Source organism: Saimiri boliviensis, chromosome 4 (genome assembly GCF_048565385.1).
Source record: "Saimiri boliviensis isolate mSaiBol1 chromosome 4, mSaiBol1.pri, whole genome shotgun sequence".
In the NCBI taxonomy this organism is placed as follows: Eukaryota; Metazoa; Chordata; class Mammalia; order Primates; family Cebidae; genus Saimiri; species Saimiri boliviensis.
In genome coordinates, this window is record NC_133452.1 from 81,206,121 (window position 1) to 81,231,860 (window position 25,740).

The following is a 25,740-nucleotide window of genomic DNA, read 5'->3' on the forward strand; positions in this document are numbered from 1 at the left end:
TCATGAAGCCTTCTCACCAAGTGTACCCACACCAGAATTTCCAAGAAGAAGTTGTTTCTTTTTTAATTTTTAATATTTATTTATTTATTTTGAGACGGGGTTTCACCATGTTGGTCAGACTGGTCTCAACTCCTGACCTCAGATAATCCACCTGCCTTGGCCTCCCAAAGTGCTGGGATTACAGGCGTGAGCCACCACACCCGGCCCAGAAGTAGTTTCTTAATGTAATTTTCCCAAGTGGAACAGCATATTGTATGGAATGTGTGAATTCTGACTGTTGCTACTTGTATATGCTTTGGATTTCCTAGAGAATCTGGCAAGCAAACAGATTAAACCCTGGAAATTCTGAGAGTAACCTTGCCCAAGCAGTTATGAATCAATCATACATGAAAGATGGTATCACTACAAAAGACGTCATTCATGAGAGTGGAAATAGTGACCTAATACCAGGTTCTGCCACACTGTTAAATCCTTGTGGGTATTTAATCGATGGAATAAAATCAAATGAAATTTACTGGACTAATCACTCTAGAAACAGAATTTTTTACTTCAGCTTTAAAACAACCTTAAATCAGACCTTCTATGATGACCTGATGAGGAAAGTTGTAGAAGTCTTTCGTGCAGGAAATAATTTTACCACTTTGCTTGTAAATCAGAGTTTTAAATGTCACACACTACTTTCTTTGCCCCTAGAAAATGGAAGGTTTTAAATGTCCTGATTGCCACAGTACTATGTTCAGTGATTACAGTTTTGTTTTTACCAGTTTTGCTAAGAAGCAGCCAACAGCAGAGCTGATTAAGAAAAATGAAAAAAAAAATGCAAAATTAGAAAACACATAGAAGGGAGGTGGGTGCTTTCTAGAGATTAATACCCCAGGCCCATGCTTTCCAGAATCATCACCTTGTCGTTGTAAAAAGACCCAGATGTACTACAGTTTAATCATTTTGAACTGTATGCATTAGTATACCAAGGAGCTAGATACTATATCTTCCATGGATACCGTCTTCCTTGTTTAAGTATTCTATACCACTCTTGCTGTAAAAATGGAGTGCTTGTAGAAAAAGCAAACCAACCAACCAACCTTTTACTATGTAAAACTTTGTAACACTTGTGAAAGCAATTCAGCTTGGTTTATGCATAGTGTAATATTTCCCCAAGTACCATCCAAAATTCCCCACAGAACTTTTATCCTCATTAGCTGCTGGCCTCAGCCTTACCACTGAGGACATTAAATTGCTGCCAGAATTTTACACCCTATTACCTCCATTTTCTAGATATTCTCTACTAATGTTTTCAAAACAAGTTTCTATTTCTTTCTGCAATAGCAATTAAATTTTTCCATCTATGAGTTGAGTCTTAAGAAAATGATTGCAATTATGCATTTTGCATATTACGATTTTAACATTATTGGTGCCTGCGTTTGCAGCCCTGATTTCTTTCCTTACCGTGATGCCCCCACCCTACAATAACATTCACCTCCTGTAATAAAGCATAATGTTAAAAAAAAATACGAAGTCTAGGGGAAACAATTATTATTTGCATACATTATGATGGCCCACATTAAAAAAAAAAAACCTAATAGACTCTAAATGTCAATAGGCTCTCAAATATCAATTATTAGAATTAGTAAGGGAGTGTATTAAGCTTGCTGAAGATAAAATCAATATGCAGAAATTAACCATATTTCCATAATATAAGCAACAATGAACTAAATTCAATCCTAAGTATCAACAGCTTTAAAATAGCAATAAAAATTATAAAGTCCTTACAAATAAATATAACCAAAAAATGTGCAATTCTTTCATAGGAAGTATTATAAAACTACATTGATGCTTTGGATAGGGAGACTCAATGTTGCAAAAATGTCATTCTTCTCTTACTAATCTACATATACAAGGCAATTTCAAAAATCCCTTCAAGGGTTTTTAATGGAACTTCATTATGTACAGCCAAGACTTTTTAGAGAATAAAAAATGTGAAAACTTACTCTACCAGATACCAAGACTTATAAAGCTACTGAAGGTATCAGTACAGGAATTTTTTAAAAACTGAATAACTGAACATAATAGAGAGTATAAAAACAAGCCTGTGGTTATTGATAAGACACTGTAGATCAGTGGGGAAAGGAGAGACTGTTAACAGTCTACAACACTTTCACTACAAATGGGAAAACATTAAAATTGGATCTTTACCTCCCACCACAAGCAAAAATAAAATCCACGTGGACTAAAGACTCTATATAATAGATAAAACATGCCTTTTAAAAAAAGATAAGAATATTTTTGTGATCTCAGGATACATAAGAACTTCTTAAGGCATCAAGAAAAAAATAATGACAAATTACACATTAAAACGAAAGACCTGTTCATCAAGAGATACCACAAAAAGTATGAAAACATAAGCCATAAACTGAGAAAACATATCTTCAAAACATATATTTAACAAGGAATTCATATCCAAAATATAATTTTGAAAAGCACTTCCTGCAAAATCACTAAGATAAAGAGAAATCAATTAATAAAAAAATCAAATAAAAAATTGGACAAAATGAGGTCATTTCATAGAAATATATTACTTAGGAACACATACACAAATGGCAAAAACTCAACTACTATTTTAGAAATGGGTAGAGGCTAAAATACAGCTAAATCCATCAAGTTTTATTAAGGCATAATTAACAAAACTACTATAGGAAAAAACACCAGGCAAATGGTATTTTCATTGATGGGACAATCCAATATAATAAATATATGAATTCCCCTACAAATTATCTCATTAGTTTAATACAATTCCAGTTAAAATTCCAGTAAGATTTTTTGGGGGAAACTTAGCAAATTTATTAAGAAACTTCATGGAAAATTTTGAAAGCTAAAAGTCAAGGAAGAGAGCTTCTTTATCAGATAATAAAATATATTAGAAAGCAATAGTAATGAAACCAGTGTGGTATCAGCATAGAGATGATAAATAGACCAATGCAACAGAATAGAAAGCCTAGAAACAAACCTATTTCATACGAAAGTTAATAGAGATGCATCATATTTTGTGGGATATACATTTACATCATTTAGTAAATAATGTTAAGAAAACTGGCTTACCACATGAAGAAAAATACTGTTAGAATCCTTTATTATCTCCAAATAGACTAAAGATCTAAATGTAAAAAAATAAGTTGTGTGAAAGTTGTCAGAATCAAAATTGTGTAGCTTGTGTTAAAAACTCAGACAAATAGAGCCAGGGATGGCCATAAAGGAAGGGTTCTCACGGCAAACCTCTGATAAAAATTATCACAAGAGACTCTCCAAAAAACACAATATTGTAGAAAGGTCACCACAATCTTACACAGAAAAAATATTTCTGTGAGGACATCTGCCTACCAACTGCCTGTTCAATCAAGCCAAGGATAATTATCTTAAACAATTATGTAATCCTCCTAATTTTTCCTTTAATGGCCTTTTTCTTTCTTTACCTTCCTGAATAGATACATGATTTACTACGGCAAGTGTATTCCCATTGCAGTGCCTATTCCTGAATAAATGTCATTTTCTTTTAGGGAGTATCTGTTATTAGATTGATAATTTAAAAATAAGAATATGGGCTGGATGTGGTGGCTCACACCTATAATCCCAGCACTTTGGGAGGCCGAGGGGTAGGAGGACTGCTTAAACCTAGGAGTTCAAGACCAGCCTGAGCAACAAAGTGAGGCCCCATCTCCACAAAAACTTAAAAAAAAAATTAGGTAGGCATGGTGGTGCATGTCTGTCACCTCAGGTACACAGAAGCCCAAGACAAGGGGATTGCTTGAGCCCAGGAGGTCAACGCTGTAGTGATCCATGTTCATGCAATTGCACTCCAGCCTGGACTACAGAGTGAGCCTCTGTCTCAAAAAAATAAATAAATAAAAAGAAAGTGTAAAAGAATAATCTTAAGACAGAAAATTTCTAAAATAAGATTTTTTAAAAGTACAATCTTTAAAGGAAAAAATGTAATAGATATGACTACATCAAAATTAAAGATGTGTCTTCAATGAAGGACTCAACTTACAAAGTTAACAGAGAGGTACCAGGCTGGGAAAAGACATTTGCAACTTTTATAACTTATAAAGGATTAATATTTAGAATAGACAAGGAACTGCCAATCAGCAACTTAAAAACAGAAAGAGTGGAATGGAAAAAAAAAAACTGGCAAAAGTTATAAATAGGCAATGCACAGAAGGGGAAATCTGAACAGATAAGAGATGAACTTCACTGTCAGAAAAATGTACAATAAAACACGAATAAGTACCATTTTAAATTCATCAAATTGGCAAATATTACAAACTGAGGTATTAACAACTCCTCACAGGATTATGGGTAACTGACAAGCCTCATGATGAAGCTGAATTGGTACATTTTCAGAGTAACCTTTCCGGGGAAACAAAAATTATGGGCCTACCTACTATTTGGCTCACATACAGAAAGACACTGTAGACAATACTAATCTCTCATCACAACAGGAAGAACCTAGAAGGCTCTGCAGAATAGCTTCATTGGAAAGGCGAGCTTGAGTGCCATATCAACAGACATCACGATGTCAGAGTAACAGCGCCACCTGAGCTGTCCATGGTCCTGACTGCCATACCTCCCCCACCCCACTCAGATGAGTCAGTCCTTAGTTTCTGATCTTCCTAACCCATGTGTCCAGAACATCTTCTGTGCTCTACTGTCACTAGCCCAACAGACCTTTTACTCATTACCGCTTGAACCACTGCTGGCCAGGTCAGTGACACAAAGGCCACCTGCTTCATAGTTAAAATGTTGATAAAAATAGCAAACAAGGCCGGGCATGGTAGCTTACGTGGTGACTCACACTTTGGGAGGCTGAGGCAGGTGGATCACCTGAGGTCAGAGTTCGAGACCAGCCTGACCAATATGGTGAAATCCCGTCTCTACTAAAAATACAAAAATTAGCCAGGCGTGATGGTGTGTGCCTGTAATCCCAGCTATTTAAGAGGCTGACCGGAAAATTGCTTGAACCTGGGAGGTGGAAGTTGCAGTGAATTAAGATCCTGCCACTGCTCCCTAGACTGGGCAATACAGCGAGACTTCCTTTAAAAAAAAAAAAAGGCTGGGCGCCGTGGTTTACACCTGTAATCCCAGCACTTTGGGATGCTGAGAGGGGTGGATCAGGTCAGGAGATTGAGACCATCCTGGATAACATGATGAAACCCCATCTCTACTAAAACTACAAAAAACCAAACAGTTGGTCAGGATGGTGGTGTGTGCCTGTAGTTCCAGCTATTCAGGAGGCTGAGGCAGGAGAATCCCTTGAACTCAGGAGGTGGAGGTTGCAGTGAGCCGAGATCTCACCACCGCACTCCAGCCTGGGCGACAGAGCGAGACTCCATCTCAAAACAAACAAAAAAAAATGTAAACAAAAGACATTTTAAACCATGTATTTAAAAATGTTTTCAATTGAGTGAGTTTAAAAGAGAGAGGAGAGACAGAAAGACCACTTAAGAGATGAAGAACAGGCTGAGCATGGCAGCTCACGCCTACAATCCCAACACTTTGGAATGCCAAGGCAGGAGGATGACTTGAGGCCACAAGTTTGGGACCAGCCTGGGCAACATGGCAAGACCCTATCTCTACAAAAAAGAAAAAAATTTAAAAATTAGCCAGGCATGGTGACATTCGCCTGTAGTCTCAGCTACTTGGGAGGCTGAGGCAAGAGGATCCCTTGAACCCAGGAGTTGGGAGGCTACGGTGAGCTGATTGTGCCACTGCTCTACACTCCTGGGTAACAGAGTGAGACCTTGTCTCTACAAAGAACAAAAAAAGAGATGAACAATGAAAATGAGAAACAAAGAGGAAGTACATGAGAATACATGGTATTCAACTGTGAGTTCCAAACAGGCAGATATTTTTATCTGTTTTGTTTCACTAAATCCCCTATGCCAAGAATAATTACTGGCAGACAGTAAGTGGATTATAAAATAAGATGAATGAATCACTAGACACAGACATACAGGAAACGCACCTTGAAATCCATTCTGTGGCCTTTCAGTCTACTACAATTTAAACCTGTTAAACTGTTTTGCAGCTCTAAGTTATTATCTGTGTTGAGCTCCTCTGATTTTAGATAAAAAAATATACTGCAACTTCAATTATTTATAAGTAAATGAAGTCTTTCTCATTCAGATTTTTCCCATTTGCTAATTCATCAATTTGACTCCATATCCTATTTTCATTATTCTTTACGGATTCCGTTAGTTTCCATCTTCAGATGTGAATCCATTTCACACAGCCTATATAAAGATCCTCATCTGACTCCCTTTCTCTTCCTGGAATTGGGAAGAATTCTACAATAAAATATAATTTTTAAATTAACTATACTTTTAAATGTCATAAAGTCATAAAATCTTGACCCTGCTTACCTGAGAATATGGAATAAGTGTTTCAAACTGTTGATGAAGTTCCAATAGCTGAATTAACTCTGTATGTTTTTTGGCCTTTTCTCTAACTATATCAATATAATGTTCAGGATTTTCTGCAAATGAGTATGCAGCATCTTTACTACTGAATATGTAATATTTTTCTTTATATTTTAAAATTCCAATTGCTGGGTTTCCTGAAAATAAAAAAAGAATTAGATATGAAATGTCTTGATCACTTATGAAATATTGTTATTCTGGCTGGGCATGGTGGCTCACACCTGTAATCCCAGCACTTTGGGAGGCCAAAGCAGGCAGACCACCTGAGGTCAGGAGTTTGAGACCAGCATGACCAACATGGTGAAGCCCTGTCTCTACTAAAAATACAAAAATTAGATAGGCATGGTGGTGTGCACATGTAATTCCAGCTATTCAAGAGGCTGAGCAGGAGAATAGCTTGAACCTGGGAGACAGAGGTTGCCCTGAGCTGAGATTATGCCACTGCACTCCAGCCTGGGTAACAAATCGAGACTCTGTCTCAAAAAAAAAAAAAAAAAAAAGAAAGAAAGAAAGAAAAGAGAGAGAGAGAGAAAGAAAGAAAGAAAGAAAGAAAGAAAGAAAGAAAGAAAGAAAGAAAGAAAAAGAAATACTGTTATTCTGTGTTTGTAATATACCCACAGAGCTATTCCCCATCCACTCCATTTTTTTTTTTTTTTTTTTTTTTGAGACAATGTCACACTCTTATCACCCAGGCTAGAGTGCAGTGGCACAATCTCAACTAACTGCAGCATCAACCTCCCAGACTCAAGTGATCCTCCTGCCTTAGCCTCCCAGGTAGCTGGGACTACAGGCACGTGCCACCAAACCTAGCTAATCTTTCTTGTATTTTTTGTAGAGATGGGTATTCACCATGTCACCCAGGCTGGTCTCAAACTCCTGGACTCAAGCACTCTTCTCACCTCAGCCTCCCAAAATGCTAGGATTACAGGCACGAGCCACCACTCCTGGCCCTTCCACTCCTTTTTTTTTTTTTTTTTGAGACAAAGTCTCACTCTGTCACTGAGGCCAGAGTGCAGTAGCATGATCTCAGCTCACTGTAACCTCTGCCTCCCAGGTTCAAGCAATTCTCCTGTCTCAGCCTCCTGAGTAGCTGGGACTACAGGCACATGACACCACACCTGGCTAAATTTTGTACTTTTAGTAGAAACGGGGTTTGACCATAGCAGTCTCAAACTCCTAACCTCAGGTGATCCCCTCACCTCAGCCTCCCAAAGTGATAGGTTACAGGTGTGAGCCACTGTGCCCGGCCCCTTCCACTCCATTTTTAACATACCACTTATGCTTTTATTTTGCTAAAATGTTATAACTAGCATTTTAATTTATACATTTTATTGAGTGGTATGTGAAATTCATAATTTTATATATATTTTTTTATGTTAAAGTATGATTTTAAATTGTATTTTATGTAAAAATACTTTCCACTATCCAGATATAACAATTTAAAAAATCTTTTATGAAAAGCCACTTACTCATCTGGCAGATTTTTCAAAGCTACTTAAACTAAACTAACTGCTGCAAGGACTGTCTTTAAAATAATCCAGTAAGAACTACAAAAACGGGCCGGGCGCGGTGGCTCATGCCTGTAATCCCAACACTTTGGGAGGCTGAGGCGGGTGGATCACGAGGTCAAGAGATAGAGACCATCCTGGTCAACATGGTGAAACCCCGTCTCTACTTAAAATACAAAAAATTAGCTGGGCATGGTGGCCTGTGCCTGTAATCCCAGCTACTCAGGAGGCTGAGGCAGGAGAATTGCCTGAACCTAGGAGGCGGAGGTTTCAGTGAGCCGAGATCGCGCCATTGCACTCCAGCCTGGGTAACAAGAGCAAAACTCTGTCTCAAAAAAAAAAAAGAACTACAAAAATGGAACAGCTTTTCCAAAATGCAAATTTGCATGTTAGCAAATATTTTCCACTGTAAAAAGATAAGACTATAGATAATTAAACATCCACATAGTTTGTGGAAGTTGTATTAGAGTAACACTGTGTTATTCATTTATTCTTTCATTTATCCAACAGTTATTGACCTTGTTCTTGGTGTTAAGGCTACAGAAGAAAACAAATTCCCTTCCCTCAAAAAATCCAAATATATTGTAGGCAACAGAGTGACAAGTGCTACATAAAAAAATAACAAAGCAGGTTAAACACATAGTAAAAGGAAGAAGTGTGCAATTGATATTCTGGGTGATCAGGGAAGGCTGAATAAAATAAGGCACAAGGCCAGTAGCGACCTGGGAGGCAGAGCTTTCCTAGCAGAGTGCAAAAGCTCTGAGGTGAAAGTCGGCTTCAATTGTTCAACAACGGCAGGAAAGCCAGTGCCACTGGAGTGGCGCAAATGAGAGAAAGCGGGGTAGGCAATGAAGTCAGCGAAGGCATCTGAAAAGGACCCTCATTGGGAAGCCCCAGTGTTACACTGGGATTTAAGCCATGTGGTCTCCACTCCCACATGGAAGAAGGGAAGTTCTACAGAATTCATCTGAGGTAATGCAGATTGCTGCTGCCCAAAAAATTATGAAGTAGAAATCATGTAGTAAGCAGAAATAGTCAGAATTTGCTTATTCAGAGAGGAATCTGAAACTCATGGCCTCACAAGCTCTTCTACTTTTCTACTTCACCCTCTTTCTTAGACCCATAGTTGGGAGAAGCTGGAAGGGACCATATAGACCTCCTGGTTGATCCTTTCCATTTTCCCGAGGGGAAACTGAGGTCCACAGAAGGTGTGAGATTTCAAAAAGGTTACCTAGTTTACTAAGGACACAGACCAGGCTTTTCTGAACCCTAGCCATAGCTTTTTCAACCACATGCATATTTCTCTTTTCCCCCTTCTTATTTGTGTGAAACAGGGAAGGAAGGAAAGGAGGGAGGGAGGGAGGGGAGGAGAGGGGAGGGGAAGGGGGGAGGGAGGGGAGGGAGAGGAGGGAAGCGAGGGAGGGAAGGAGACAGGGAGAAGAAAGAAAAGAAATGGAAGCTATCTACATTCCATTACATTTTTCTGCATGGCTTTTGATTATTTTCTCCCCAGTATTAGTGACCCTCATTGGGCCTCAGTATATTACTCACTCAATTTCCCACAGTAAATATTTTGTTATTTCTGTTATCAAAAATGTAGTAAGATTTTTTGAATAAGCCAATTGTGTGTTCTCTCTAGCCTGTATACACACAATCCCAATAATTATTTTTAATGAAAAAATAATAGTGAGACATAACAAATTTTTAAAAATAATGAAGAAAGAAGGAAAATAAGGTTAATGGTGTAAAATAAATAAGACACAATCTTGTCACACTGTTGTCATTCTAGCCCTAGCATGCTTTTTTTTATTCACAATTCACACAGCACTTTTTGGATGACAATTTATTTCATCTCTATCTCTAAATTATTATTTATTTTGGAGAAGCTCTAATAGTATATATACCAGAAAGAAATTTTACTTGATAAACTATTAGCCACTTCGTTATAGGGGTCTAACAGAGAAATCCTGATCTATGCCAGTGAAATACAACTGCAAAGTGACAAAGAATATATATATATATTTTTTGGAGATGGAGTTTCACTCTTGTTACCCAGGCTGGAGTGCAATGGCGCAATCTTGGCTCACCGCAACCTCTGCTTCCTGGGTTCAAGCAATTCTCCTGCCTCAGCCTCCCTAGTAGCTGGGACTACAGGTGTGTGCCACCATGCCCAGCTAATTTTTGTATTTTTAGTAGAGGTGGGGTTTCACCATGTTGACCAGGATGGTCTCGATCTCTTGACCTCGTGATCCACCCGCCTCGGCCTCCCAAAGTGCTGGGATTACAGGCGTGAGCCACCGCGCCCGGCGACAAAGAATATTTTTTAACAAATACCTCAGTCAAATAAGTATTGCTCTTTTGGTAATTGCTTTGGAATATATTTTTAGTAGTGTTGTGTAACATTTTTTGTTTTGTTTTTGACATGCAGTCTTGCTTTGTTGCCCAGCTGAAATGCAGTGGTGTGATCTCTGCTCACTGCAATCTCTGCCTCCCTGGTTCAAGTGATTCTCATGCCTTAGTCTCCTGGGTAGCTGGACTACGGGTACGTGCCACCACACCTGGATAATTTTTGTATTTTTAGTAAAGACAGGGTTTCACCACGTTGGCCTGGCTGCTCTCCAATCCTGACCTCAAGTGATCCACCCATCGGTCTCCCAAAGTGCTGTGATTACAGGCGTGAGCCACCACATCTGGCCAATGTCATGTAACATTTCTAGAATTCTTCATTTGGCATATGAGTCATTCTCTTTCTATGGTACTACAGCATCCATATTTCATAATATATATACACCTTCCATTACTTATCACGTATAATTTCTTGCTTATGTCAGTCTACCAGAGCACCTCCAAAACGAAGACTTTGTCTGGATCATCTTTGTAGCTCCTTTGCTAGTCACCATTAGATTCCATAAAGTTTTTAAAGTGAATACGCAAGTGAAATGGCAGCACTTCATATAAAGAAAAAATTGGGGAAAGGAGAGCAGTCTTATTTCCAATGATATACCTGGAAGGAGAAAACCATCTGTTGCAGCAAACGTGTAAGCACAAAATCCCCGATACTGAATTAACAGTTTATCAAAATTTGCTGTTGTTTCTGGGAAAAGCCATTCTAGTTTTCTGAAATCCGCCACATTTACTCTATCTTCTAAAATAAAAGAGAACAAGAAAAGCTTTAATTCAGGGAGAAGGTTAAATTTTCAAAATAAATCAGCAATAGCTCATAAACATTACCTTTTTTATTTTTTTGTACTTTTCCCAATTGACAAAAACTTGATATTCACAAAACCAGACTTATGAGGAAGTCTATTCAAGCAAAGAAGTACAAATGACCTCAGTGACATATAATGTCACATAAGTTTCTGGGGCAAACTTGGAGGTAGGACTCTGCTCCAGAATGAATAGAAAGGAGAGGCCATTTCTGACAAGCATGCATTGCTGCTGAGAGAAAAGCTGACTGGGGTACTTCCAAAAGAGTGTGTGATGCTTCCTGCTGCTGCCAAGTAAATAACCCAAGGAATTGAGCAGAATCAACTGGCTGCTAGGTGACCCAGACAGACATACATAGATTGACCTGATTCAATATAGTGCTGTTCTTAATAATATACTAGGTGGCAAAATGTGTTTCATATGATGCTTATAAACCAGGACTACTGTTTCTTGAGACAACAGAAGGTTCTGAGCAAAGACAGTCAAAAAAATGTCTGTTACTTGATTTTAATAACAAGGTGTGTAATTTTTGTTCTTTGTATTTTTTTAAATTCTTCCTACTGTTGGTTAGCTTACCTATTTACATTTGATAAGCAAACTGAATAATTTTTACACAAATAATACCACATATTTATAAAATATTGTTCCAAAAGTTTCTTAGCTTTCACAATCCCACCTACACTTCTATGCCTGATTCTAAACCCAAAAAGCAGGCACCACAAATGATCTTGTGGCTAACCACTAAAAGTAAATGCATAATTTACAGAAAATAAATCATCTCTCTTTTTTCCTGATATGCCTAAAAGCCTCTAACAATGACAATATGTGGCAGGTGTCAATGAAATTCTTTTAGGAGAACACTGGATCACTCAATTCACTGGAGCAGTAATTTAATAGTGTTCAGGTGAATAAAAAGTTCTGATGTGCCAGGTATGGTGGCTCATGCCTATAATCCCAGTACAATGGTAGGCCGACGCAGGTGGATCACCTGAGGTCAAGAGTTTGAGACCAGCCTGAGCAACGTGGTGAAACCACATCTCTACTAAAAATACCAAATTAGCCAGGCTTGGTGGCTCATGCCTATAATCCAAGCTACTTGGGAGGCTCAGGCAGGAGGATCGCTTGAACCCAGGAGACAGAGGCTGTGGTGAGCCAAGATTGCGCCATTGCACTCCAGCCTGGGCAACTAAAGTGAGACTCTGTCTCAAAAAAATGTTCTGACATATGATAGAAAATGACACATCTAAATCTAGGAAGTTGCAGGTAAACAGTCTCGCCAATATGGTTAACTTGATATTCACGGTTGAAGCTACTTTAACTTTTTGATCTCATTTAATATTTGCTTAGATTTGCTGTTTTAATGAAATGAGTAATAAAAACCTTGAACTGATACTTTTTAGATTCTGATTTAGTTTTCACTTTTTATATATTCTAATAGTTTAAGAAATCACTGCTATTTTCCATCCTTACAAAAATAGAATTTGAAAAGAAAAATCATAGAGTAAATTATTTTCATTTTCCAGAACAACTCTCTCTTAAAGGCAACAACAACATCTCAAGTCTCAGGATCCTTTGTGGCATTCTTTATAAATGTTAAATTGTCTTTAGCTAAGATAGAAGAGTCTAAAATGGTTAAAAGTTTATTGATAAAAATTTTCTTTCTGTAAGAATCAATGCATCTTCCAAAGGCCTAAAAAAGCTCAATTAATTTAAAGGGATAATGTAATAACCTACCCTGGGCTAGCAAAACTGACTCCATTTTAGCTCTAAACTGCAACCTGGCTTCCCCCTCCTTACCACAGCCCCTTCGGGTGCGTAACTGGGTCGTGCTGCACTTAGAAGCATTGAAGGTACCATTCTTAACACTTGTAACCACTGTAACTGCTTCCTGCCTGGTATACCTACCCACTGCTATTGTAAGAAAAAAGTGTCCCTTTGATCATTGTGTAGAAGGAGACTGAATTGTTCCCCCACTTGGTAATTGTATGGAAACCACCTGTGCCTGCAGCTTCTTCCTCTAACCTGCATTTCTGCTTCTGTAAAATTCCGCTTCAGCTAGGTACTCCCCTCCCCTACCTCAATCAAGGTATAAAAGATAATCAGGCCCCTTCCACCGGGCCAAGAGAATTTTGAGCGGTAGCCGTCTCTTGGTTGCTGGCTAATTCATAAAGGACTCTTAATTTGTAACTCAGAGCGTGCCACTTTCCTTCTAACTCGCTCAGTTACTAGAGTGGCTGTCACCACTAAAACAGACATGTAGGCCCAGGCCCTGCTGGCCAAAACTTCAGCACAAAACACTAAGTTAATTACTATCACTCAGGCCCTCCAATAAAATAGAAATAAACACATCAACAGTTACACTGACAATAAGTATGCCTTTACAACTATACATATTCATAAAACTATTTACCAGGAACACAAGCTTCTCACTTCGACTAAAAAAACTATCAAAAAGGGCCTAAATAAACTCAATTAATTTTACAGGGATAACATTTATTGGTTTGTAAATTCTCAACTTGAATCTGAGGTAGATACCTAACAAATAACATTCTAAAGAAACTGAGCTCTATTTGCAACAAAATAGCAAGGAATAATATTCTTTTCTCCAACAAATCAATAATAAGAATCACTAGGACTGCAATAAAACTGCATCTGCACAAAAAATCATTGTTAACCAAAACATGAATGATAACACTAGAAATGTAGGAATGGTTACTGCTATTCACATTACATAGTTTGTTTTCCACACGTCCTCTCATGAACATTAGTGCTTTTTTTGGAAGGCGGAGGGATGGAGTCTCATTCTATCACCCAGGCTGGAGTGCGGTAGTACGATCCCAGCTCACTGCAACCTCTGCCTCCTCAGTTCAAGTGATTCTCCTGCCTCAGCCTCCTGAGTAGCTAGGATTACAGGAGCACACCACCATGCCCGACTAATATTAGTATTTTTAGTAAAGATGGAGTTTTGCCATGTTGGCCAGGTTGGCCTCAAACTTCTGGCCTCAGGTGATCCACCCGCCTCGGCCTCCCAAAGTGCTGGGATTATACACATGAGCCACTGCACTGACCCCTCATTAGTACTTTACAATCAAGAGAAATGTTTAATGCTTTACCAGAAAAATATAACATAAAAATTTTAGAACAAAAGAGTGACTTTGTTCTAGAGGCAATTTTAAAAAGAACAGGAAATAATGGATGATTTTCATTACCCATGTGTTCTTTCATTCTACACATATCAGTTTTCACAGTAACTCCACTGAGATAATGTTGTATTACTCTCTCAGGAAAGAATAGTTCGTGAGCATCCAGGAATGGCTGAAGGTGAGTGAATAAATTACTGAGGACACCAACTATAACAGTTTCATCTTGGAAGCTGGTCCACAGAGTGGAAAGTGCAATGAAGACAGGCTAAGAAAGAGGAAAAAAAATGTTCAAAATGTAACTGTGTAATAAAATTATAAACCACTGTCTTCTTTAAGATAAATACAGTTGTTATTTGTAAAGAAGTTAGTTAATTCTCCCTAAGTGAAAGTCATATGAATTTAGATAATAGATTTTAGATAGAAATTTAACTCATAAATTATGATATACCTGGAAAATAAACTTGCATTATGAGAAATAAATTATGAGAAAATAAACTTGCATTTTATTTCAAGGCATTTTATTTTGGTATGATTATTATAAAGTTAATTTTCTTTAAAAAGCCAAATACATGTGATCACCTAAGAAAGATTATGGACTCTTCATCTCAAAAAACCAAGGGAAAAATCTCTTAAAAAAAAAAATAGGACCCGAGGCAGTGGCTCACGCCTGTAATCCCAGCACTTTGGGAGGCTGAGGTGGGCAGATCACCTGAGGTTAGGAGTTCAAGACTAGCCTGGCCAACATGGCAAAACTCTGCCTCTACTAAAAATACAAAATCACTCAGGCATGGTGGCATGTGTCTGTAATCCCAGCTACTTGGGAGGCTGAGGCAGGAGAACTGCTTGAAGCTGGGAGATGGAGGTTGCAGGGAGCTGAGATCGTGCCATTGCACTCCAGCCTGGCCAACAAGAACAAAACTACATCAAAAAAAAAAAAAAAAAGAAAAGAAAAAAACAAGAGGAGTGGAACAAGATGGCAACACAGAAAAGTGGATAAGATGTCAACATAGAAAAGTGGTCTTGAACTCGCGACCTCAGGTGATCCATCCACCTTGGCCTCCAAAGTGCTTGGATTACAGGCGTGAGCCACCATGCCCGGCCTGAAGACCATTTTTGTGTTTGTTTTCCTGACTGATCATCTAATAAAATATAACAATATTAAGAAAGTAAAATTAAAAAGCTAAATATGACTCATTGTAATTAGATTTATCTGGCCCAATCATCGCTCAAAAGAACCTGGAAAGTACAGAGATATATCTTATGGCATGTTTTGTGAGCTGCAAGTTAAAGATTTTAGGCCACTGAGATATGTTTCTTATTCATATTAAAGGTCATTGACTTACAGAACACATGAAAAATCAACAAGGCCCCACATGTAAGCCAAACAATTTGGCCTTTTGTTTCTTGGTAAACTAAATACTGTGCATGACTGCAGAGAGTTATCACAGCCTCATATCCTCTGTAATAATACTGCATGTGGCCGGGCGCGGTGGCTCACGTCTGTAATCACAGCACTTTGGGAGTCCGAGGCGGGTGGATCACGAGGTCAAGAGATAAGAGACCATCCTGGTCAACATGGTGAAACCCCGTCTCTACTAAAAATACAAAAAATCAGCTGGGTATGGTGGCACGTGCCTGTAATCCTAGCTACTCAGGAGGCTGAGGCAGGAGAATTGCCTCAACCCAGGAGGCGGAGGTTTCGGTGAGCCGAAATCGCGCCATTGCACTCCAGCCTGGGTAACAAGAGTGAAACTCCATCTCAAAAAAAAAAAAAATAAATAATAATAATAATACTGCATGTACATTTTATACCTCCTTTTCCAGTTAAGGTTTGCCAGGTTTGTCCATAAAATGGTGCAGATAATGACAAAGTCAATATAAGTGCAGGCCTGGTGAACAAAATGATTATTATCTGTCTTTTCAGGAAGGTCACAAGTTATATCATCTCTTGTACTGGAGCCAACTTCTGACCTGCTCCTATGAATACATTTTCAACCTAGTACTATGATTATTTCTGTTGTCACAGCCAATACAGATATGGTTATCATACTATACAGCTGCAGTTCCTTTAGTAGCAGTTGCTTATGTAGGGGAATTCTCTCATCCAACTTAAAGCACACTATTTTGTAGTAAGAAAATAACCATAAAGAACAGGATCAACTTATATAAAACATTATATTTTTAGAAATTAAATATAATTATAATGACTTGCAATCCAATATTATAGGGCTCAACAGGAAATTTACCCTTAAGGTAAAAGTTTATGACAAACACTTACAAAGACTTGTGATGTTGGGACGGCTGTCTTTGATTTTACAGTCATTTTTAGTTGTTCCAGATGGGCTCCTAACTGTTTTGTCATCATTTCCACTTCTTGAGCACCAGTAATTATGTCTGACTGTGAAAACAACATAATTTGCATTAATATCTTTATAATTCTACTATAAAAATCATATGTATTTCAGACCATGCCTGCTTCCTACATCCTCTGAAGGGATGCTCAATGACAGCCGGAAGTCTGTTCTCCCAGGTATCCTTAGCCCCTAGAACAGTACCAGCATATGTATGGTGCTTACAAGATATTTGTGAGATGGATGAATCTTTTGAAATACAATGGATATACTTTTTAAAAATGTATACAGGTATTCTTAGATTTAAATATAATTGTGTTCTTGAGAAATGAATCCTCAAGAATCCATTTTTATATAGCTGTTATTTTCCTATTCCTCAATGATAAAATTAATTAGGCATTCCTCTGAAAACTATGTTGATAACAAGATTTAATAAAATCACATTGAGAAAAACCTGTTAGGAGTGAGCCAGCAGGGCACTGCAGGTCGGCAGGCTAGTGAGATCTCACTTTGTGATGTATGATATGATACATGGTTTAGGGGATGACCAGAATCCCTGTACTGAATCAGGGGATATTTTTGAAGACCCTGTCATATAAAGTTCATCACTGAAATGACTCACAAGATAGTATAATATTGTTTTCTTGATTTGAAAGGATCAAAGGAATTTGCTAGGGTTAAAGACTTGCTTACTATGAATGCAGAACTGAAATGAACTAGAAAAGCATTTGATGAAGCAAACTATGGATCTTGATACCTTCTGTACTTTCTGAAACTTCATTATCTTCTGGAGAAAGTACATATATTAACTGTATATTTTCTATAGTAAGGTCCTGATAGATATCTAGCCATGTAAATGAAAGATGAAGAAACACAAAGTTTTCAGCTTTGTTTTCATGCCTTCAATTTTAGGGTGATCTTTAGGCCTTTATTTGACTGCATTTATGTAAGCATACTTGAACTACTTGTTGGGTTTCAATGATCACACATAATAAGTTAAAGTATCAGCCAGGTTCAATGGCTCACGCCTGTAATCCCAGCATTTTGGGAAGCCGAGGCTGGTGGATCAAGAGGTCAAGAGATCAAGACCATCTGGCCAACATGGTGAAACCCAGTCTCTACTAAAAATACAAAAATTAGCTGGGCATAGTGGCTTGCATCTGTAGTCCTAGGTACTCAGGAGGCTGAGGCAGGAGAATCACTTGAACCTGGGACTTGGAGGCTGCAGCGAGCCAAGATCGCACCACTGCACTCCAGCCTGGCAGGACAGCAAGACTCCTCAAAAAAAAAAAAAAAAAAAAAAAAAGTTAAAGCATCTTGTAAACCATTTATTGCTTTCTGACTTTTGACTATCTAAAGGGTGAAGTAATATTTATGTGTTAACTGTATCTGTGCCATTGCAAGCTATACTGTAGGTATTTATTACGCAAGATCTAAATGACATCTTTGACTTTATAACTAAGACATGCTTCATATACCCTAAAGTTTTTAGACAACAGTAAACTGAAAGGTTAATAAAGGTAGTGAACTGGTTTGTGATCCTTCTAAGGAGATGATATAGAAAAATACAGTTCTTTGTAAGAATTTTTATCTGTATTAAAAGAAAATTTGTCTTAATATTCTTTTCTTTGTATAACGAGAGTGACTTTTTTTTTCAAGAAAATAAAAGTTTCATGTGAATGCTTCTCTGTTCAGGCACTTTTTATTTAAAACCATCTACTGGGGCTGGGCATGGTGGCTCACACCTGCAAATACCACCACTTTGGGAGGCTGAGGTGGGCGGATTATGAGGTCAGGAATTGGAGACCAACCTCACCAACACAGTGAAACCCCTTCCCTACTAAAAATACAAAATATTAGCTGGACATGGCCTGTAATCCCAGCTACTCAGGAAGCTGAGGCAGGAGAACTGCTTGAACCCTGGAGGCAGAGGTTTCAGTGAGCTGAGATTGTGCCATTGCACTCCAGCCTGGTCGACAATGCGAGACTCCGTCTCAAAAGAAAAAAAAAAAAAAAAAAAAAAAAAAGCCTGTTAAGTCTCAGGAGAACTCATTTTCCCATCTCACATTAAATCTTCTCAGAATAAATGCTTTCAGTAGCAAGAATAGTTTTAAAAAATGATGACGGGATAAGCATTTGGGATGGTTTTTATTTATGTTTGTAAGAACTTGTTCATTGTAGAAATGTGTACTTGACTAAAACATAAATGGCTATGGAAACTGCTTTTGTAGTTCAGGATATACAGGTTTGCATGTATTTAGCTTATTGTAAAGCCCGTAGCTTCAAAATAAGGATTAAAATTGTACTTAAATAGATCACTGAATTTTTGCTACTCTTTGGGAAACTGAACTTTTCGTGTGACACAAACATTATAAATCAACACTTGGGAAACTTTTACTTTCTTAATCTATTGATACAAAGAATAAAGTATGAAAAATTAAACAGAAAAAAATCACATACAAGAAGACAGAAAATCTTAAAAATCACAACATTTAAAGGAAAACAGTATGTTTGATACCACAATGATGGTCTGAAAACAGTTGCTAAACACTGAATTTGAAATAATTATATTTATTCTTACTCTGTGCGAAGCACCACGTTGAACACTTAAAAATACAAAAAGGGATAAATACAAATAAGAAAACCAAAGAATACAAAGGTAAGTAAATTATCTTACTAATAAGACAGCTAATAAGGGATAGCATCATGGTAGACTCCAAACCATCTGAGCCCACAGCCCAGCTCTTAAGCATTATACTGTGTTGCCCAAGATGTAACCAGAAACGGTTGTGGTATGTTTTTATCAGTATAGCATAAAAGAATGACACCTATTTCAGGAGAATAAAGTGCATTTGAATTCTCAGATCTGTATGTAGCCTAATTATATGCTAGAAAGACTATTTTAAATGACAAAAATAATTACTTCATGAGTAATATCAACTATTATCACTGTATTAAAACAAATGTTTATTCATAAATGTAACATGCTTTAATTTTACCATACTGCTGTTTAAGCATTTCTCCTCCTCCTGCCTAATTCTTCCATACACTATTATCTATTATATCTAATAGACCTCTTGTCTACCCTCACAGAGTTTTTTCCCCTTGCATGTTTTAAGTTTTGTTTTAGGAAATATGAAAATTCAGTCTCTAAAGTCTTTAAAGATTTGTGCAACAGCAACGAGAAACGAATATGTTTGCATATGTTCTCCAAAGTATATGTTGCATTTGACATGCAAACTTATTAAAACCTACAATTAAAAATACTCTGGCTGGGCGGTGGCTCACACCTGTAATCCCAGCGCTTTGGGAGGCCAAGGCGGATCACCTGAGGGCAGGAGTTCAAGATCAGACTGGCCAACATGGTGAAACCCCATCTCTACTAAAAATACAAATAAATTAGCCGTGCATGGTGGCACATGTCTGTAGTCCCGGCTACTTGGGAGGATGAAGCAGAAGAATCACTTGAACCCTGAGGCAGATGTAAACCAAGGTTGTGCCACTGCACTCCAGCCTGGGTGACAGAGTGAGACCCTGTCTCAAAAAGAAAAAAAAAATACTCTAGACCCCTTCCCCAAGCTGTGTTTGCAGGATCCATTCACAATAGGCGCACAGAACTTCTTGCTTTTTTTTCTAATAACGTCCTAGAAATTACTCTATTTACTAAAAAGAATTTACTCACAATCATCTAGAGTTGTTTTTTGTTTGTTGTTTGTGTTTTTTTTTTTTTTTTTGAGATGGAGTTTCACTCTTGTTGCCCAAGCTAGAGTGCAACGGCATGATCTCTGTTCATTGCAACCTCTGCCTCCTGGGTTCAAGCGATTCTCCTGCCTCAGTGTCCTGAGTAGCTGGGATTACAGGCACGCACCACCACACGTGGCTAATTTTTCGTAGTTTTGGTAGAAATGGGTTTCCCCATGTTAGCCAGGCTGGTCTTGAACTCCTGACCTCAGGTGATCCGCCCACCTTGGCCTCGAAAAGTGCTGGGATTACAGGTATGAGCCACCAGCTGGGCCCATTTAGAGTTTTTAGTTATAATATTAGTCCTCTAAATATGCCATCACTTAAAAAAACTTTTACTGTAATATTCAAATGGTTGGCAAAAGCTTGTGATTCCAGCATGTTTCTTTGTCTTCTTCCCCTTCCCGCTATCTTTTAAATACTTTTTATAAGTTCTTCATACTTTCTTCCATGTACAATTTTCAACAAGTCTAGTCAAATTTATAGAAGCAGAAATTAGAATGGAATCTCTCATTTTTAATGTTCTTACTACAACAGAAGTAAAATATAATAAAACAAGCACAAATTCCACCTAACTGATGTTTTTATTTGCCTCATCAGGAAAAATCAAGAAAGCCCTGTATTGCCTGTTTGTGAATGGGCCCTACCAATATAGTCTAGGGGGAAGAACTCTACAAAAATCTTGACTTACAGGTTTTAACAAATGTTCTATCAAATGCAACTCTTACTTGCACAATAACATGCCGCTTTCTCTCTTTGGTATCTGCCTGGCACTTTAAAAGTCCATGGAGGATGGAATTTTATTCTCTTAGTTAAGATAGTCAACAGGACTCTGATCATTGCTCCCTTTTCTAAATATTTCAATGTGTTCACTGCAGCAGATAAAGTCCTGATCAAAACAAAATAATTCACTATCTTACCCAGGCTATTAGTTGGATAATTCACTATCTTACCCAGGCTATATATTGCTTTTTTTTTTTTTTTTGAGACACAGTCTCACTCTGCTGCTCAAGCTGGAGTGCAGTGGCGTGATCTCAGCTCACTGCAACCTCTGCCTCCTGGGTTCAAGTGATTCTCCTGCCTCAGCCTCCCAAGTAGCTCAGATTACAGGTGCCTGCTAATTTTTGTACTTTTGTATGCCCGGCTAATTTTTGTATTTTTAGTAGAGATAGAATTTCACCATGTTGGCCAGGCTGGTCTCAAACTCCTGACATCAGGTCATCTGCCTGCTGCGGCCTCCCAAAGTGCTGGGATTACAGGCATGAGCCACTGTGCTCGGCCTATATTTGATTTTTTAAATGTTTACATAAACTGACTGAAACTTTGGCAAGAGAGAATTTTTAAAAATCAAAATTGCTACTTTAAAATTTTGAAGTAGTACCTGTTCAAATAATGTGACTTTAAAAAGAATATTCATAGATTTTAACATAGGAAAAATCTTGCCAAAATTTAAATTGATATAGTTTATAATCCAGAGATAATACTGATTAAACCAATATCCATTTCATAATAATCGACCTTAATTGTCACTAAGACAGATTGATGGGGAAGGATTGAATAGTTTAAAAACAAAACAAAACAAAACAAAAAAGTCTCTTTGAGCGGAAAAGAATCAGAAACTTAAGAAAACTCATCCTGATCCTGACTAAAGTCAGTACAAAATGGCCAAAAAGAGTGCTTAGATAAGAAAATTAACTTTCTTAACAACATGAGCAGCAAGGAGCTTGGAAATGAGATACTATATGGAAAAATAAAAGCTCTTCAGCTTGTTTCACTAGACAAATGAAATAACAGCTGTTCTGCTAAGACCCTAGCAATGATGATGACAATAATCATAAACAATATCATTATCACTTTACTGAGCTGTTGCACTAGGCACTATGCTGAAGTGAAGTGAAGACTTATTTTTCATAGTGAAGACTGAATAACCCATTTTACAGATATGGAAACCAAGGCACAGGGAAGTTAAGCAACCTCCTTAGGGACACAGATTTAGTACGTGGCAAAGTCATGATTAGAATTCATGTAGTCTGGTTGCAAAGCCCACACTCATCACTTCTACACTTTACTCACTGCCCCTCTCCAGCTGTGAGAAGTAGACCACCAATGAGAATTTAAGACTTGGTTGATTATGATTCATGATTGAAAGCTATGAGAAGATTCTGTATAACGAATGACATCTTCTGCAACATCCGTACAGTATGTATGACAGTTTCCCAAGGTTCTTTCTTATAATATCGACTCTGAATGCAGGTGACAGCAGGTGACAAATGTCAATGTGAAGTTCTACTCCTGTGGCCTCAAATGCACTTCAAAATAAATTGACTACAAAATCCTCTCAGTAGCTGACTAGTTACATAAGGCTGATAGCCACAAGGTAATGTAAGGGGATGTATCCACCCCAAGAGAGTGATGTGGTTTTTATTATTAATTCATTTATGTATTCTTAGAGATGGGGTCTTGCTTGGCTACCCAAGCTGGAGTGCAGTGGCATAACCATAGCTTATGCATCCTCAAATTCCTAGGCTCAAGCAGTTCTCTCACCTCAGCCTCCCAAGTAGCTGGGATTATAGGTTAGTACTACCATACTTGAAAATGTTATTTTTAGTAGAAACAGGGTCTTGGAATGTTGCCCAGGCTGGTCTTGAATTCTTGGCCTCAAGCAGTTCTCCAATCTCAGCCTTCCAGCTAGGATCCTTCCTTCTGAAGGCAATTAGATAGGCTAGTTGTGAGGACAACCCCTAGTTTGTTGCAATGAAGTCATGTCATCAGGACAGTTACATAAGGAGAGAGGACAGACGAAGTGCATCCAATAGTAGTACCAAGTCATTAAAATACAAGTTAAAAAGAAGAGGTGGTCAGAGTACATCCTATTCTATCCCTCAAGAAATTAGCATTCACTCATATAAAAGACAGTTCCACTAATCGAGAGTCTTATAGTTGCTGGAAAACAGAGACTGTGTAAAAGTAAACAGTGACAAGTGAGAACATAACTTGCTGTCATGCAGTAATTAACAGACTGTGTTCCTTGCTACCCTAGAGTGTCATGGGGATATCCCTTAGTGAAAAGGTCCTCTAATTCCTTTATGTAGATATCTGTTTTATATTTGTAAAATTCTGAGTAAGTTTCTGAGAGAAAGGGCACTGTTACTTTTTTAAAAGGTTATAACCACCACTTTACCATATTTTCCAACTCTCTGGGGATACTGTTTGGCTTGTTCATTAGATCTAAAAACACTAGATATAAAAATTTTTTCTGGCTAGGTGTGGTAGCTTATGCCTGCTATGCACCTTGGGAAGCTGAGGCAGGGGGACTGCTTGAGGTCAGATGTTCAAGACCAGCCTGGACAACATAGCAAGACCCCATCTACATTAAAAAAACAAAAACACCTTTTTTTTTTTTTTTTGAGTCAGGGTCTCCTTCTGTCACTCATGCCAAGTGCACTGATGTGATCTTGGCTCACTGCAACCTCTGCCTCCCCAGCTCAAGCAATCCTCAGCCTCTCAAGTAGCTGGCAATAAAGGCACGTTACTGTGCCCAGTTAATTTTCGTATTTTTTGTAGAGATGGGGTTTTGCCATGCTGGCCAGACTGGTTTCAAACTCCTGCCTCCCAAAGTAATACGATTGACATTATTTTGAGTCACTGTGCCTGGCCTACGAAAAACCTTTAAAAAAAATCTTTTTGGCCAGGCACAGTGGCTCACACCTGTAATCCCAGCACTTTGGGAGGCCGAAGCAGGTGGATCATGAGGTCAGGAGTTCAAGACAGCCTGGCCAAGATGGTGAAACACTGTGTCTACTAAAAATACAAAAATTAGCCGGGCATAGTGGCAGGTGCCTGTAATCCCAGCTACTCGGGAGGTTGAGGCACAGAATTGCTTGAACCTGGTAGGCAGAGGGTGCAGTGAGCTGAGATCACTTTAGCCTGGGATACATAGTGAGACGCCATCTCGAAAAAAAAAAAATTCTTTTCTACCAGTTGTTACAGTGAGAACAAATAATTACATAAAAATTATTTGAAAGGCAACTACCTGCCAAACAATGTTAGATACTTGCTCTGAATTAAAATATAGTATTACTCACACATATACACTATTTAACTACAGCATGCTATCAATCCTATTATCAAGTACCAAAGATAATGAAAAAATATAAAATCAATTTCTACCAAAATATTTTCATTAAAATCTAAACCCAACATTTCTATTTCTATTTTGATTCCTAACCCTACCAAAGCAATATAAACTGAGCAGTTAACCTGATTCTACCTGATGTGGCCTTATAAAATATAAAGAGATTACATTATATGAAAAAGGTCATACCTTATGAACTTAACTCACCAAAATGATCTGAAGGAAGACCTCACATTGTCGTATATTATATAGTGCCTCTTTTAACATATATGGCTGAAGTTCAGCCTTCATGAGTGGGTTGTCGGCTGCCTTCTCAAGGACGGCTGTGTAGCAATATGCCTGGCGCTGGGTCTTCTCAAGCTCATCATCAATATGCTGCAGGGTGGCTGGGATTGCTTCATGGAGAACACCTGGCACTGTTTGTAACAGTATAAAAAAGTCATAAAGCAGACTAAAAATGATTAAGGAGAAAAGGTCTAGGAAGTAGTCACATTTTAAGCATTCAGTTGGGGTTTTTTCCCCCAATCAAATTAATAATAATGAGGCATGTGTTTCATGGGTCCCACAACATAAAGAAAAGAATCTAAAACAAACAAGTTCAAACAAAAGATATTAGCAGAATGATAACCCAGTTGTAGCAGGTCAGCTTTGCCGCTAAATATAGAAGAGTTTAGAAAATAGGCAGAATTTGGAATTACGTGTTGTTAATCATGTCCTTCCAGAAAAGCCACTGGCTCCTCCTTCTATATACCATCTTTTCTAGTTATTGAAAAAAAAACCAACAAAAAACGAATGTTTGTTAATAAACTCATCTGGATGGTGAGAAATGACAAAATAGTCTAGCAAGGGAAGGTCATTTATAAAAATAAAAATTTGATTTTTTAGAATAGTTTTTAAAATAGAAAAAAATTCCCTTTTATACTAGATTAGTGATCTGGCGAAGGACACTAACACCTTATCAGTGGGCCTATAGGGGTACCAAATTCATAAGGAAGTTAATTCTTCTGATAGGTACTTCATTAAATATTTCATGATACTTTCAAACTTATAGATAAATAATGCATTAAGTATATAACAACAAAGAAGATGCACCTGAATTTAGAAATTTGAAATATCTCCTCGTAGATCTTTTTATTCCATTAACTGCAGCAGGAACTGTTTTCAGGAAGACTTTTATTTTTTAAA

At 37.9% G+C, this 25,740-nt stretch overlaps 1 protein-coding gene across 2 annotated transcripts in view; it reads right to left on the reverse strand.

The window, feature by feature from the left end:
- The window catches only part of CFAP206 (cilia and flagella associated protein 206), a 93,047-nt gene that overhangs the window by 26,759 nt on the left and 40,548 nt on the right, over positions 1-25,740 (reverse strand). For both annotated transcript variants that reach the window (XM_003922946.4, XM_010333809.3), the window contains 5 exons: positions 24,763-24,971; positions 16,607-16,726; positions 14,395-14,593; positions 10,983-11,123; positions 6,414-6,607 (listed from right to left, as the gene is read on the reverse strand). In XM_003922946.4, the coding sequence (XP_003922995.4) occupies positions 6,414-6,607; positions 10,983-11,123; positions 14,395-14,593; positions 16,607-16,726; positions 24,763-24,971 (863 nt within the window). The remainder of the gene's footprint in view (positions 1-6,413; positions 6,608-10,982; positions 11,124-14,394; positions 14,594-16,606; positions 16,727-24,762; positions 24,972-25,740) is intronic.